This window comes from Motacilla alba, chromosome 3 (assembly GCF_015832195.1).
Source record: "Motacilla alba alba isolate MOTALB_02 chromosome 3, Motacilla_alba_V1.0_pri, whole genome shotgun sequence".
Lineage (NCBI taxonomy): Eukaryota > Metazoa > Chordata > Aves > Passeriformes > Motacillidae > Motacilla > Motacilla alba.
The window spans coordinates 54,433,670-54,449,013 of NC_052018.1; the positions used below are offsets into that span (position 1 = coordinate 54,433,670).

The 15,344-nt window shown below is 44.4% G+C and overlaps 1 protein-coding gene across 6 annotated transcripts in view; it reads left to right on the forward strand.

The window, feature by feature from the left end:
• Positions 1 to 418: 418 nt before the first annotated feature.
• L3MBTL3 (L3MBTL histone methyl-lysine binding protein 3) overlaps positions 419 to 15,344 on the forward strand; it is a 78,949-nt gene continuing 64,023 nt past the window's right edge. The window contains exons 1-2 of one of the 6 annotated variants that reach the window (XM_038131704.1): positions 419 to 536; positions 10,484 to 10,595. In XM_038131704.1, the coding sequence (XP_037987632.1) occupies positions 460 to 536; positions 10,484 to 10,595 (189 nt within the window). In that variant the 5' untranslated portion in view covers positions 419 to 459. Of the gene's footprint in view, positions 627 to 1,719; positions 1,928 to 2,255; positions 2,677 to 2,806; positions 3,192 to 10,483; positions 10,596 to 15,344 lie in introns of those variants that run through there. The other 5 variants (XM_038131706.1, XM_038131707.1, XM_038131705.1 and 2 more) reach the window with 5 other exon arrangements.

The following is a 15,344-nucleotide window of genomic DNA, read 5'->3' on the forward strand; positions in this document are numbered from 1 at the left end:
CCCGCACTTTCCTTACTGGCGCCCAGCTGTTCTGCCTCTGCTCCAGGTCTGTTCTGCGCAGAGGACGGGGCCAAGAGGCACAGACGGGCTCCCCCGGCGCCCACCACCCATGTTCGGCAGCACCTGGCGGGACCCTCGAGGACCGGACCTCCCCCTCCCCGAAAAGTGCAAGGCGTTATTTTTGAAAGCGCCCAAAATAGCGCGCGACTGCTGCACAAGTCTCCTTATTATTCCTCCAGCGTCGGCAGTAAATCAGGGGGAGGATGCACCTCCGCCGGAGCCCTTGTCGGCAGCCGCGTTTTCGGTGAGGGCGATGCCCGCCGCCGGTGCTGGCTGCCGGGGGCCGGCTGCGGGCGGGCGGCCGGGGCGCAGCGGCAGCGCAGGCGAGGGAGGAAGAGGAGCCGCGGCGGCGGCGGCGGCGGCAGTTTCCCCTTTCCCCAGCCCTGGCTCCGCGGGCGCATGCTCACTGTGCCCGCAGCCCTGGACCATATTTGTCAGGACTACTCGAGAGACGGAGAAAGAGAGAATTTGGGGGGGTAAGGAGCGGCGGGTTCCGATCTGATCCGCAAGCCGTTTAGGGAGCCGCGATGGCAAAGGCTGGTGACGGGTTTTAATTTTCCCCCTAGGTGAGGATGAAAGTTAGAGAGAGCGCGAGAGATAAAGGGAGAGACGCACCTCCTCTCCCTCCCTTACGAAACGTATCTGGGGAAGGGGAGGGGGGCTTCTCCCCGACCACCTCGAGCAGAAAGGATGGAAGTTAATGCCGGGTAAAGTGGGCAAGTGACTCGCAAGTGGCTGGGGAGCGGCCGGGGCACCGGGGATCTCACTAAATCATAAGTGTACGAGTGTGAAAGAGGAACAAAAGAAAGAGAGAGGTGCCTGGTATTTCTTTTTCTCTTCCCAAACACATGAAGGGAGTACATGTATATATATATGCGCTGTATATTTATATACATACACAGGCACGCACGCACGTATGTGTATGTACATATATATATACACGGGGGAGGAAGCTGTGGAAATGTGTTTGGGGGGGGCTTTTTTTTTTGGGGGGGGGGGGGGTAGTGGGTTCCGAAGGGAGGGGGAAGGGAAGGGGAGAGACATTTTGCAGACTTGCCCCACCAATGAGCTTGTCAGTTGGCTCCATTTAATGACACTTACGGGGCACCGCCGTGCTGTTGGGAACAATGTGATGCGGGTGCCGCGGCCGGGCGGCGGGGGGGAGAAGGTGGGGGGGCACGGGTGTGCGTGTGAGCGCCGGGCGGGGAGGGAGCGGAGCGGAGCGGAGGGAGGGGGCTCGCTGCCACCCGAGCCCCCCCTCCGCAGCCCCGGCTCTTTGTTCGCACAGGCTGAAGGACGGGGAGAAGTGCGGGCTGCGAGGGGGCAATGCGCAGCGGAGAGGGGTGCGAAAAAGGGTTTTTTGGTCGGAAGCGGCGAGAGGTGGCGGCTGCCGGGATATACCGGTTGAATGTGCCGTGGGTCCCCGTGTGCGAAGGCCTCTACCAGCGCGCAGCAGAGAGTTTGTATTTTCCGTCGCTCCTGCACTTTGTGTGATTGTGTGCGAGAGATATTTAAAATATAATCATCTCCCAATTTCCGCCATTTTGGGGAAAGTTTGCACACACATACACATACAAAAAAAAAAAAAAGGCAAGCTTGTAGCAATTTTTTTTTTTTTTTAAGAGACGAAAAAAAAAAAAGTCTTTTGCTCGAGTGCTCAGTTCCTGCCTCTGTGCGGTGCGTGCGCCGCGCTCGCTGCGGCAGACATGTGAGGCGGCGGGGGGAACGGCCCCTGCCCGCTTCGGGCTGCGTGCGGCGGCGGGGGCCGGCGCCTGTCACCGCCGCCGGCTCCGCGGGCCGGCCTCGGGGGGCTGCCGGGGGCTGGCCCCGGGGTGCCGGCGGTGTGTGTGAGCGCACATACACGTGAGTGCGTATTTTGCCGACGACGGGGGCAGGGAGCGGGGGGGGGGGGGGGGGGGGGGGCAGGCAGGGGCAGGGAATAGGACGCGGCTTTTCTGTTAAGTTGCGCGCTCTCGCCTGAAGTGCGGCCGGGGTGGGGGAGCGGCCCCCAGCGCACACGCCCGTCTCTCCCTCCCCGTCTCCGCAGCCGGTGCATATAACAACAGGATATAGGCACACTTGTTCTCGCTAGCGCGTGTGGGGCGGTGTTTTTTCGGTGGGGGGGGGGGGGCGGAAAGCGATTTATATTTTTTTTTTTTTTTGGGGGGGGGGGGGGGGAGGGAGCGGCGGCCGACGGGAAGGCGCTCCCGCGGAGCGGCCGCCCGCCCCCGGCCGGGGCTTCGGAGAGGCTGCCGGGGCTCCAGCGCCCGGGGCGGAGGGCGCCGCGTCGGGGCCGCAGCGGCGCCCGCTCCCCACCCCCATGGTTTTCCCCCCTCCCCGTCGGAGCGGGCGCACGCGAGAGCGTGAGAGAAAAAGTTGCAGCGCGGGGCCGGGCGCTGGCGGCTGCGGGGCCGGGCGGGGGCGAGCCCTCCGGGGAGGCGGCGTGTGCCGGCCCCTCCCGCGGGAAGGGGTGACTTCTCTGCCGAGGGATGCCCGGAGATCGGCGGAGAGCGGCCGAGGAGCGAGCCCCCGCAGCCCCCTAGAAAAAAAGAGAGCTCGCCCCCCTCCTTCTCCTCCTTCTCCTGCGCGCTGGGGGAGGGGAGGAGGGAGGAGAAGGTAACATTTTTTAAAATTTTTCTTCCTTTCCACTCGGAGGCAACCTCCTTTTCCCGGATCCCGGTCCCGGGAGGTGGAGGCGAAAGGGGGGGGTGGGAAGAATAAAAAAAAAAAAAAAAAAAAAAAGCGAGGGACCCGGTAAACAAGCAGAGTCCCTCTCTCGTTGTGCAACTTCCTCAGGAACACTTAACACCCAGTTCCTCTCCCACCCCCGCCCGCACCGCGCTCGCCCCCACCGCCGCCCCCTCGCCGGGGCAGGGGGCCACTCTTCCCCCGCTCTGTTTAATTGCCCGGGGCGGGGGCGAAGGATAAAAAGGCAAATTCGGGAGGGAAACGGAGAAGACTCGAGAACCGCTTTCCCCGAGCGCTCCTCCCGAGGAGCCGGGCGGGCGCTTTTGTCTCGGCGGTTCTGCCCGAGCCTGGGGAAGACGCGGACCTGAGCCCGGGTTTTCTCCAGAAAGTTTCAAGTGCAGCAAAAACACGCCGCAAAACTGGCCAAGGAGGGACCTCTGCTGGTAGGCCGCGGGCTGCCGGCGCGGGGAGCGGCGGCCGCGCCCGCCGGGCCTCGCCGCAGCGTTCCGGCCGCCGCCGCGCTCCGCCGCGCCGGGCGCAGGGGCAGCGGGCGGGCAGCGGCCCCGGCGGCTCCGGGCGGGCCCCGCCGGGGGACACGGCCTGCGCGGGAGCGGCGGGGGGCGCGCCCTGCGGCCGTGTCGCTTGTCCCACTCGAGAGCGCGGCTGGAGCCCCCGGGGTTTTTAGGCTTGAGGAGCGGTGCGCGCGTTTGGAGGCCCCTGGAGATGCGGCAGCCTCCCCCGGGGCGTGAGGGTCGCGGCCTCTTCCGTGTCTTTTAATTACCTGTGCTTCAGCAGCGTGGTGTAAAAGCTAAAGGCAGCGAAAGGCAGCAGGAGTTACGGTTTTAGTTTTGTTCTATTTTCTTTATTTCTTCTGTATAGTTGAGTGGCACTGGACCGATCATTTTTGCTGTTTCTACTCATGAATGGATGCTCGGTCGTGGGTGCTAAAAATCAGGTGGTGAGCATAAATAAAGCTTATGATATAAAAAGTTCAGCCTATGTCATTTTAGGAAATGGTCTGTGCTCAGGATTGTAAGACACAGTTTTCTTAGTGCAAATCTTAAAGCTGTTCAGGAACCAATGCTTTTTACCAAGAAAGTTACCATGTTCCCAGAAGTCTGTATGACGTACAAGAGAAACTCCCTGAAAGTAGTGGCTGAAGGCAGCAGAGCTTTCCGCTTTTATCCGGGTGATGCTGGGTAGGTGTTATTTCCCGGTGGTGAGACTTCAGCAGCTTTGGCTGTGGTCCAGTTGGTCTCCTGAACCAGTGCTTCAGTGAAGGTGGCTGAAGCAATCATCTCAGATGGTGCTTGTTGTCAGCTGGGCAATGGTAATAAACTCTGGTTTAGTTTGTGGTGTGTTTTCCCTTCAGTTTACTGAGGTTATTTTATAGTATTACTTTAAAAGTTTTAATAACTTGTGATGACTTCTTTTCCTCTAACTTGTTGAGGGTTTTTTTGGCATCACCTGTTCTGTGAAGAGAGATGGTTGAGTTTTAGTGGGCTGTTCAATTTAGTCTCGTCTGTTTTTTAATACTGCTGGTAAGGAGGATGATGGCTTGTGAGTGATGGGTGTGAGGAATCAGTGATGAGCTGGCATGAGGCTTACTGAAGAAAGCGGTAGCGTGTGTGTAGTCATAGCTTGTTAGTACTCCAGTAGTAGGACCGCTCATCACAATGGGAGATGCCAGCAGCTCTTTATGAATGGGGGAGAGGGAAGGTCTATAAATGCCGTAACCTGCTGCATGTGTTTAGGAGCTACAAAGGTGAACTAATTGTTTATGAACATCAGAGCTTATGAGAGCTGATAATAACTGGCAGATGAGGAAGAGGAGGGCATGAGTCAGACAAAAGGGATGCTCAGATGTATATTGAATTAACTTTGGGTGGGAAATTATTTGAAACAGGTCAGGTGATAGGAGGTGTGAAGATTCAGTGCAGGCAGTGTCTTCGTGGTGGAAGGAAATAGGAACAAATAAACAGAGAAGTTTTTTGTAACTTTTTGTGCCTGGTTCAAGCACTTAAGAGAATTTAAGACATAGTATTTCAAGTTGTTGTATACAACAAAATATTTCAACAACAAATACTTTGTTGTATACAACAAAGTATTTGTTGTATACAACTTTGTATATTTCAAAGAGTTGTATACAACTCTTACTATCTTAAATCTCCGCTCAGGCCTGCACAGACAATAGTAGAAATAAGGGAACCATGAAAGCTTTGCAGAGGAAATACTTTTCTAGTGTGAGGTACAGGCTGTTTATAAACAAGGAAAGGCCGTCAGTGGTAAGTTTCATTAGATGACAGAATAGCTTTGGTATTGGGTGACTCTTGTTGTAGTGTCTTGTGGATATTTGAAAATGAGGCAGTAGATGAAGGCTGTGTGTAATTGTTACTCAGTCTCCAGCAATGGTACAGCAGTAACTGTGTTACCTTGCTGACAGAGCCCAGACTTGGATGAGGACAGCGTGAACCTCCTTTAAGCGCTGGTGCAGACCCAGGCTTCATAGTATTTTTTAATGCTTTTGTGGTCATATTCTTCCTGTAGGGGAAAAAGGTTTAAAGCCAAAATATTGGGAAGCAGGAGTGAACATACACAGTAGCCGTGGAACATCTAGTAGTCAGAAGAGTAGCAACAGATAAAATAAGTGTAAATAATGCCAAGGGGACATCATCAGTAGGAACTCTGGTGTCCTTTTCCTGTTACAGCCTTTGAGTGTCAAAAAAATTTAAGCTGTGTCTCTTTGTGAATACATATAAAAGCTGTATCTCATCTTTAAAGTACCTTCCTTGTAATAAACTTCATGAGCAACAGGCAAGATAGTGAAATTTACTCTTGACAACTTTTCAACGCAGAGAATAGAAACATGGCAGAATTAGTAGTTTCTAAACAATGAAAAATAAGATTTTTTTGGGAAAATGGGTATCCAAAAATACTACTTCTAATGAAATACTAAAATAATTAAACCTTTAAACAGTACAAGAAAAAACACATATTAAAATGTGGTGGGTAGCATCAAAGAATTTTACCATTTCCTGCACTGTTCCTGTTGTGGTTGTTTTTCTCTAAGTGAAGAGTCTGGTGCAAAAATATGAAGGGTGAGAAAGAGGCAAGTGTGAGATGTGCCCAGCTCAAAGAGAGGACTGTGAAGAGGGAAGCAGGGCTCACCCCAGTGTGTTTACAGTCAATTGGATTTGCTTTTGCTGTCATGAAGCTCGAACTCACTACTGTTGTCAAATATAGGGAACTTACATTGGAAGGAGTAATTCTGCTTCATGTGGCTTTGGGAGTGTAACAAGTCAGTGCTGGTAATATTCACATTTTTACAAGTCAAATAAAACTAAGCTGAGTATCCACTTGTCCCTGGTATCTAGAAGTTGGTGTATTTGCAGCTCTGGTGCACAGAGTTGTTCCCTTCAGATCCACTTTGTTTTCCTTATTTATTGGGTATGGGAAAATGTGTCCTTTTAGCTCATGAGTGCTACACCAGGCAGACTTGGAGATGTCCAAAGTAAACGTGTACAATATTAGGACCAAAATGCTAACCTGTTGCCTTTCTTTCTGAACATCCATCAGTGCTGGTATCACCCAGTCCAGTGGAGAAGAGGGACCATGGCTTGCCTTTAGAAGGATATTGTCTCTCTTGGGATCTCTTTTTCCATTGAAACTCACTCTTGGTGTCACTTGCTGTGATCTCCTCTGTCTCTGTGTTCCCAGTTTTGGGTCTCCTCATAGGAGCTGTCAGCTGGGGAGAGGATCAGTATGAGGCAAATCTGCTAGGCTGTCTTGTCATGGCAGCTACAGAAATCCTCAAAAGTACAAATAAAAATACACAGAGATGCATATTACTGCAGACATGTTATACCAGTCTCACAATGATGGCTGGTGGCTTTACTGCTGAACTTTTTCTGCTGCCCAGTGACCAGTATTGAGTTGACTCCACTGGTTAGAAGTCATACAGGCATTTCACAGTTAGCATCTTAGATGTTAAAAATTCGGGTAGGGATCAGGTAGTTTTTTAAAGCACTGACTGGAAGGAAGACTCCTGTTACTACTTTCTGATGTATTCACTACATAACCCTATAATTACTTCAAAAACTACTTGTAAGTCTAATTGGCATATTCTGTCCTGCTTCTTTGCATTATATCTTTAGACAGTCTCTCACCAGATGAAACTATCTAGTTTTTAGTGCTGTTATTCTCAGTAAGTATCTCCTCTGTGCGGTACACATTTATTGTTGAACCTGTTGGTAAAAAAAAAGGTTTTTATAAAGGATGTGTCTTAATCTTAGTAAATGTGCTTGTTTATTTTAGTGGCTTTATTACCTATGTCTGAAACAAAGTTAATGATGAAATATTAACATGCAGCACACTTCTCTTAGGGCTGTGAGAACTGAGATAGTTACATCCCTAAAGGCAGATTTTGGAGATGCTTTTGGAAGATGACTGCTCCAAGTACTTACTGTTATGTCCTTTCCTTCACATTAGGTGGCATTCACTGACAAGCCCCTTATTCGTCTAATATTTTTACTACTTTTCTGGCAGTGCAGCAGCAGCAATGATACCAGATGAAATCATTATAGAAGGAGTTATACTAGTTCAAAGAACTACATCAGAGCTTTAAAACCAAAAAAATTAAAGGTGTAGATAAGACATTCTTTAGTTTTCTTTGTTCTGAGATTTAGATGTAGCTATTGCAATGAGTTCTTCCTTTTTTAGTACCTCGGTGCTGTAACAATTTTACTGGTCTGTATCTTGTTTCTTGCTATCATTAGTAGAGGGATATAGGCCTATCTTTCATCTGTTCAAAGTCAGCAAAGCTGGAAACAGATACTTTGTTAAAAGTGATTCCTTTTTGTAAATTAATTTCTATCTGCGTTGCCCTGTGACCTTTTCATTCCCACCAAGAACACTTCTGAAGGCTGCAGAATGTGGAACATACGCAGATTGTGCCTTTGACGTTGAGTTAATTTCAGAAGGAAAGCAATAATGAATGTCTTTAGACATCTCCAGAATGTATCATTATTGCTGTTTGTTACCTGAGGAAAGTTTCTTATGTGCAATTAGGTCAGAATTTGTATGTTTTCTTGAGACAAGTATGCCCTGAACATTTCTTTTACCTTTCATGGTTTGCTCCTGCCTAAGTAGACTAGACTCTTTCAGTTTCCCAGTCCCCAAGTAATTTTCGTGTCTGTAATGGGAATGGCACTATGGGAGATGACAGCATCTGGTGGAGCAGTTGTGCTGTCCGATGCTCCTTGCTCTGTGGTACAGCAGCTGCTGAGAGGCAGCATTTCTCCACGGCCTTCCAAGTCTTTTCCCAACTTCTGTCATACCTTCTGCAGAAATCATTGGAGCATGTTTTCTGTAATAAACCACAGGAGGGTTGAGTGAAGTGTCCTCTAAATAGAGTGATAATTTAAGATTACTTAGAGACTTCAGTCAATGCAGAACGCAGGTTTGTGTTTGCTTAGCCAGGCTAATCGTGGGGAGCTTGTTCCACCAATGTGCTTGAACCAGCATGTTTTGTGTCCTTAAAACTTCATAAGTGCCTGGAGAGATCCCAGCTTTTTCAGTTACTCCTTAGCAGTTTGTGTGTTGTGTTCTTGAGGGAAGGCCTGTGCCTCTGCTGCTGTGCTGCAGTTCAGTTTGGTCAAGCCTGCTTGAATTGGTTTGCAGTGGTACCTGGTACTCAGATCAAGCAGAGATCTGTGTTGCAGGAGCTTGCCCTGAGGTAGGGTAGTGGATTTTGCCTGGAAGTGATTATAAAAGATGAGATCTATGGCTTTGGGAAATTTCTCAGTTTGCACTGAATTTGTTTAGATTTATTGATATTTTTTAAATGAAATTTTGTACATTTTTGTTATGGTTTTCAATACTTTCCCACAGAGAATTACCTAAAGGTGGGAAAGACACATTGAATCATTTGGTTCTTACGTCAAACTTGTCATGTGAAGAACATGAAGTTTGCTCAAAAAGCATTCTGTGAACCCTGCCTACCATATGAAATGAAGGGGAATGCAAAGGCTTTTACTCTTAGCAGTGGATACTGACTGAGGTCCAGCTCCTGTTATCTTGTTGATAACTGTGTACTTGCTGTAATGTAATGAAAGAACTCATGGAGCTCAGAATTTTAAAGACTTTTGCTAGAAATGAAGAGGAAACCAAGGAGAAATGAAAGGGAGTTCAAATTCTGTACCCCAAACCAAACTAGTATGTGTCTGTAGTGGTGATGTTACAGTGATTGATATTCTTTTTCTGATGAATACAATGTAAATTCAATTATTTTTCATGCAACTAAGTGTTTTTCTCCTCAGCCTTTGAATAAAAAGCTTCTAGATGACCAGAGTTTACTTCTGCTTGGTTTGCATCTTTTTCTGTGATGAGTGAATAAATAGCACCTTTTTGTTTGGTTGGTTGGTTGTTTTTGTTTGTTTGTTTAGGATTTTTTTGTGGGAAGTCAAGCTCTCCAGAGAGTATTTGCAGATTTGGAGTGAGACCGAAGTTAGAAATTACGTTTTAGAAAACAAGGTTAAACTTTGAGGAAGTTCTCTATCTATTTGGATTTCAAATACTGATACTTGCAGCAAAAGTTTGCAGTCTCCAGATGGGGTATGAGGCTTAGAAAGTGTTAGTTTAAAAGTTCAGAGGGTTTACATTCCAAAATGTTCGGAAAGTGCAAATTTCAAAAGTGGTGAGGTTTTGCTAATAGTTCACAAACAATGACAGCTAATTTTGCCACAGATTATTTCAGCTGCTAGGCATAGTGCAGCCATTCTTCAGAAACAAAATTAACAAGTCAGATTCCACATTGCACAAATAGTAAATTAGGTGCCAGGCCACAGATATAAGGATTGCTGGGTTTGTGAGAAGTGGAAAGGAAGAAGTTGGTGGCACTCAAAACTGGCTGCTAGAAACACTTGCAGTTCAGTGCAACTGATGGTGTGTTTGTGGCAGTGACAAGTGGTGAGCTGAAGCCAGGGGTCAGAGGCAAGTGCAATGTACTTCTGTTGCTTGTGCAAATTTCTTATCACAGAAAGGGATGTCCAGATGCACTATTTCTGAAGGTAAATATTATCTTCTCTCCATTCACTGTTCTGAAACAGAGGGATCCAGTAAAGTCAAGTCTTGCAAAGCAGTAGGTTTCTCTGGGGTATGTATGTGCTTCTTTACATGGAAATAAGTTTTAACAAATGCAATTCAAAATTTATCTGTGTGGAAACAGATAAAGAATATTCAAGTGTCCTGAATCAGACCAGGAAACTGACAGTTTCAAACGAATTTTGAAATTTTAATTTGAACTTGGGTAAAGCATTCACCACCAGCATGCTATCCAGTATTAAGGAAATCCAGTTCTGTTAATCAGTGCTTAGTGTATTTATTAGAGGCATGCAGTCATGTCTTGCCTTTCCTAGAACGGATGTTTTTAAGTGTACTTGACATGTTTTCCTCATGTCAATTTATTTGCAGTTTGAAATTTTTCTTTTCTCTCCAGTACAGCCCCATTGCCTCTTAGTGTGTGAAACAGGTATTATTTTCAAAGTTTCAGAAAGATTTCCCCTTACTTTTATTACATCATGTATATTATCACCCTTGTCTTGAGTTATCCACATTGCCAGTGTGCAGAGGGAAGCATTTGATACAAATCTGTGAAATGTATTAGAAGAAATATCTGGTGATATAAGCATTAAACCACTTACAGAATTTTCAGAAAACCTCTTTCTTTTTTTTCCAGTACATGCATCATGAATGAATCTGCATCTAGTGGAAATGGTCAGGAGTTTGATGTATTTAGTGCAATGGACTGGAAGGATGGCATAGGTACTTTGCCAGGAAGTGACCTAAAGGTAAGATATGTAATTTTTTCAATAAAAATGTTAAATGACAAAAGGATGCATTTGAAAAGCTGGTGTGTAGGTATCTGCTTTTATGAATAAAACATGAATCTGCAGTTCTGAGTTAAGAGACTGTAGCCTGTTAGGCTTTAGCTCTGGAGTTTCTTGATTCAGTTTGTGGTGCTGGCACAGACAGCCGTCATCCCCGTAGGAAGGCATAAATTAGCACTGCCTCACTATACAGACAGAATTAATCAAATGCACAAAATCCCAAAGAAATCTCAAAAGTGTGAAAAAGCAGTCCACTTAGAGCATTATATTGCTGTATCACTAAGAATTTTCATACTGTCATTGACTCTCACAGTCTTACATTCTTAGGTCTTTTTATATCTAAAAATAGTTTATTTTTGCTATGCTTTTGTCATGTGGGTGCCTAGAAAGATGAATAAAGTGAGTGCTTCTGAGCCGGTTGCAGTTTAGAAATTTGAATTCTATCAGATAGTAATTTTGCTTACATTTCTCACACTGGTTGAGTTTCTTGAAATAAATCACAACTCTTTTGTTTTCAGTTTCTTTTTATTTATCTGTTGTCAGAAGATATTCTTTACTGTGCTTGCAATTTTGATATTAGAGACTGTCTTGTACCTATTTCCTCTTGATTAAAGTTAATATTTTGTATAATTCAATCTAATGTGTTTTACTTGTAGTTTATGTTTTGAAAGGAATCTCACAAGAAAATGTGTGGCATTTAAACCAATTTTTTATCTTTTGGTGCCTGATAGGATTTCTATTGTTGAAGTAAAAATTTAAAAAAACGTTTGACATTTGGGACATACATGTCGTGAATGTGTTTTTGTGTTGGTGTTTAGGTCATTTGCTTGTTTGTTTTGTGGGTCTGTCTGAATTTTTGCTTTTAGTCACAGAACAGTATAATAAATGTACAGAATAATTTTCTTTGCAGAGGACTTCAGGCCACCACCCAAACTGAGTATCCCAGACCTCAGGGCGTGTTAGATCATGTTGCTCAGGATTTGGTTATCTGCAGGGCTGGAGATACCACAGTCTCTCTGGGCAACTTGCTCCAGCATTTGTCTACACTCATAGTCATTTTTTCCTTTTATGGATACTTTGTTGGAATTTCTCCTTTTGTAGCTTATGTCTGCTGCCTCTTGTCCTTTTCCTGTGCACATCTGAGAAGAACCTGGCTCCATCCCCTCTGTATCCTCCCATTAACTGCTGCTGGAAGACTGCAGTAAAATCTCTCCTGTTCTTAAGACTGAGCAAATGGATTCACTCAGCTTCTTGCATGTCATCTGCCATAGCCTGTACCTGGTTTGGTGGACTTGCTGCAGTGTGAGAGTGCCTTTCTCCTAACAGGCACAGCAGCCTGCACATGCTCTCATCAGTATTCACTGGAGGAGAATGTGTGTTCCCCTGTTCTGCTGGCTCTGCCCTCTTGCTCAGGCAGCCTGGGGTGGTCCTGGCCACCTTTGCTGCCAGGGCACATTGCTGACTCATGTTCAGCTCACAGGTTTTCTGCAGAGCTGCTCTCAGATAGTCAGCCTCTGGTCTGAACTAGTGCACAGAGATGCTGTGTTCCAGTTGCAGGGCCTAGGGCCTGCTTTGGTGGACCTTCATGGCATCTTGTTAGCCCATCTTCTTCAGCTTATTGAGGTCTAGATAGACCAGCAACCCTGCCCTTCAGTTCATCAGCCATTCCCTTCAATTTCGTAGTTTGATTTTCCTGCTTGTACTCATAGAGAAGCCTTTCTTGTTCCTTTTGCTAGTTTATTCTCTGTCTGAGTTTTGGGTTTCGTAATTCCATGACTGTACACTACGGCCATATCACTATGTACCTCATCTGTGAAGTTTCCTTTTCCACATTCTGCTTACCTTCTTTTCCTTTTTGAACTAAGTCAGGAGTCCCTGGTTCATTCAAGTTGGCCTTCATCCACATTTGCCTAACTTCTTGCACATTGACATGCCTCATTCTCCTGGTGTGAAGTCCTTGGGGAGAGACAGGTTTCCTGGGCCTATTTACCCTTTAAAACACTCTCCTGTATGATCCTGCTAAGCAGATCTCTGAGCAAGCCAACATACGCCTCTTCTGGAGTCCAGGGCTGCTGTTTCATTATTTGTTTCTCTGGCTTCTTTCAGGACTTCAGACTTCATTATGTCATAGTGATGATGATAGCCAAGGCTATGATGAGCTTCTACATCCCTGAACTGTTCTGTATTTTGAAGTCCAGGCTTTCAAAATGTCACTTATTTTAATATGCAACGTTGTGTGAAAGGGAACCATAGTATTGCAGTATTTGCGCGATAGAAAAGGGAACAGTGCAGGAAAACATAATAATCTCTTATAAATCACTGGTTTGTGCTTTTTTCAACTGTGGTTACCCCATATCGAACAAAACTGAAGCAAAGTTAGTCACTAATGAGTAGAGGAATGGGAAAGTTTCCATGTAAAGTGAGGGAAAGGAGCTGGGAGGAAGCTCAGGGTAACTTCAAGAAATCATGTAGAAGATTCTTAACTATGTCCTTTTCAGGAAAGCATAAGCTTCATTTTAAGCTGCTCTTTTGGTTTTTTTTTTAAATTTATTTATTTAAATTTGGGAACAAACATATTTGATTTTTGTACAGAGATTCTTTCTTTGGTCCAGGCATTAGGGGAGTTGCATTCAGAGGTGCAATAGTAGTCTACCCAGAATGGTGAAATATACAGAGTATTGGCCAGGGAGCTCCTTTTTTGGGTTATTATTTGAGGGTTTGTTTGCTTGTTTGCATTCTGTTGGCTACAAAAGTGAGGGGTTGAAGGGATGAAAGGGATGAAATTGAAATGGAGCTATTTTAAGACTGACTGAAGGAAGAATATTTTCTAACAATGCAGAATTATTCCAAGAAGGTCACTGTACCGGGGAACATCAAGATTCAGTGAGAGACTAGGTGCTCACACGGATACCAAAACCAATTTGAGCTGTTAAAGTAGTTAGGACTTTTAAGCTTTTATGATAATTTTAACGACTCATATTTCAGACTGCTTCTAAATAGTGATGGTTAAAATGGTGACTAATCACTAGAAACTGTAAATGTGATCATGGAAGATATGTTATGCTCTTTGTGGAATTCTCAGAATGGGTTTAATGAGGATTATTTACCTGAACTCTCCTGGTCAAAGAGTATTTTACTATTGTGTCCTGAACCTAGAGAAAATGACCTTACTAGCAGTTACTTATTGTAAGCTTATGTGTGTCTTTCAAAAATTGTAATAGACTTGTTTCACTAAAGGCATCAAACCATTGTTGTGTATTTACATTGAAATGCACTTGAAAAATCTGGTGAAAACACTGTAATAGCAAGATACTTAAGCACAAATATTCTACATTTGCAGCTTGGTAATAGATTGGAGTATCTGAGTCATTTTATAACAAATAAGTGATAGCTTAAATATCCATTGTAGACAATGTATTGCTTAATTTCTCACATTGAATCTTTTCTTAAAATATTAGGGGAAATTGAACAGTCAGATTTGGTAAACTGTATTGTATCTGCATATAAGTTAAACCTATACCAAAATATTGAAATGCTGCGTTTTAATATCAACATTTTAGGGAGGTACATAATTGAAGTCCTTATTTTTAGTTGCATAAATAATATAGCATTTGCTTGTCTTTACTGCTTGCATGATAAGGTGTCATGCTTATTTTAATATATGCATGTTTTAAGAAATCTCTTTTCTTGTGTGCTTTATTAAAATCCAGCCTGGGGTTATCAGGCAAGTATATCTAGCAACCATTCTTTTTAGAACCACTTAATTTTTGTGAATATGAGTTCCTGAATGGTGAAAAGTTGGTAAAACACTATTGTAAGTAGAGCAAAATGTTTTTGAAACATTTAAAAATAACTTCTCTCAATGTTTTCTTAAAATTTCTTAAATCTAACTTTTCTTATGGTACCGAGGAACATCTAAATCAGGAATAGATACTTGGATTATTTCTTTTTGTTGTTTCCCAATCTCATCAAAACAAGGGTGCAAATCAGATACCAAGCTTCCATTCTCAGCCATGCCACAGTCTCTTATTCCTGAATCTGTTTCTATAGCAGTAAAATGCTGAAAATGTTATTTTTGTATGACTTAGGGCACTGTTAATTCTCAGGGTTTTGTCACTTGTAGTTGGAGAAAGCTGTGGAAATACATTCTTATACAGATTTTGTTAAAATCTTCACCAAAAATAGTTAACACTCCTTGAACACTGCTTTGAACATGCTGTGTGACAGATAAGTAGTGAGTAGTTGTGGAAAATGCTAGAATTTCAAATTACACAGGGAATAGGGAGAATTAAAAATTGTACAGTATGATGCACTGAAGACTGTGAACAAAAATTTTAGCATTGTATATTAGTTCTTTCAATATGTTTAAATAAAACAGAAAACTTGAATTCCAGTAGAATTTAAAATAGTTTACAAATTACAGAATGCCTTCATGTGGCAGGCAAAGTAATGTATGCTCATCTGAAAAACATCAGTGCTTACCAGTTACTCTGCATGGTGTGAATGTAAATGTGAAACACTCCTCTTTTTTCTCCTTTTTTTTCTTTTTTTTTTTTTAAATCTCTGTGCTGAGTGCACACAGTAACACTGTGGCTTCAAGATTTAAATATACTCATTAAATTGGAAAAGCTGTAATAATTTACAGTCACTTCCTACTGCAGTGACAGAAGTTTATGAAGTACTTCTTAATGCATTTTCTAGTGCTGTGTT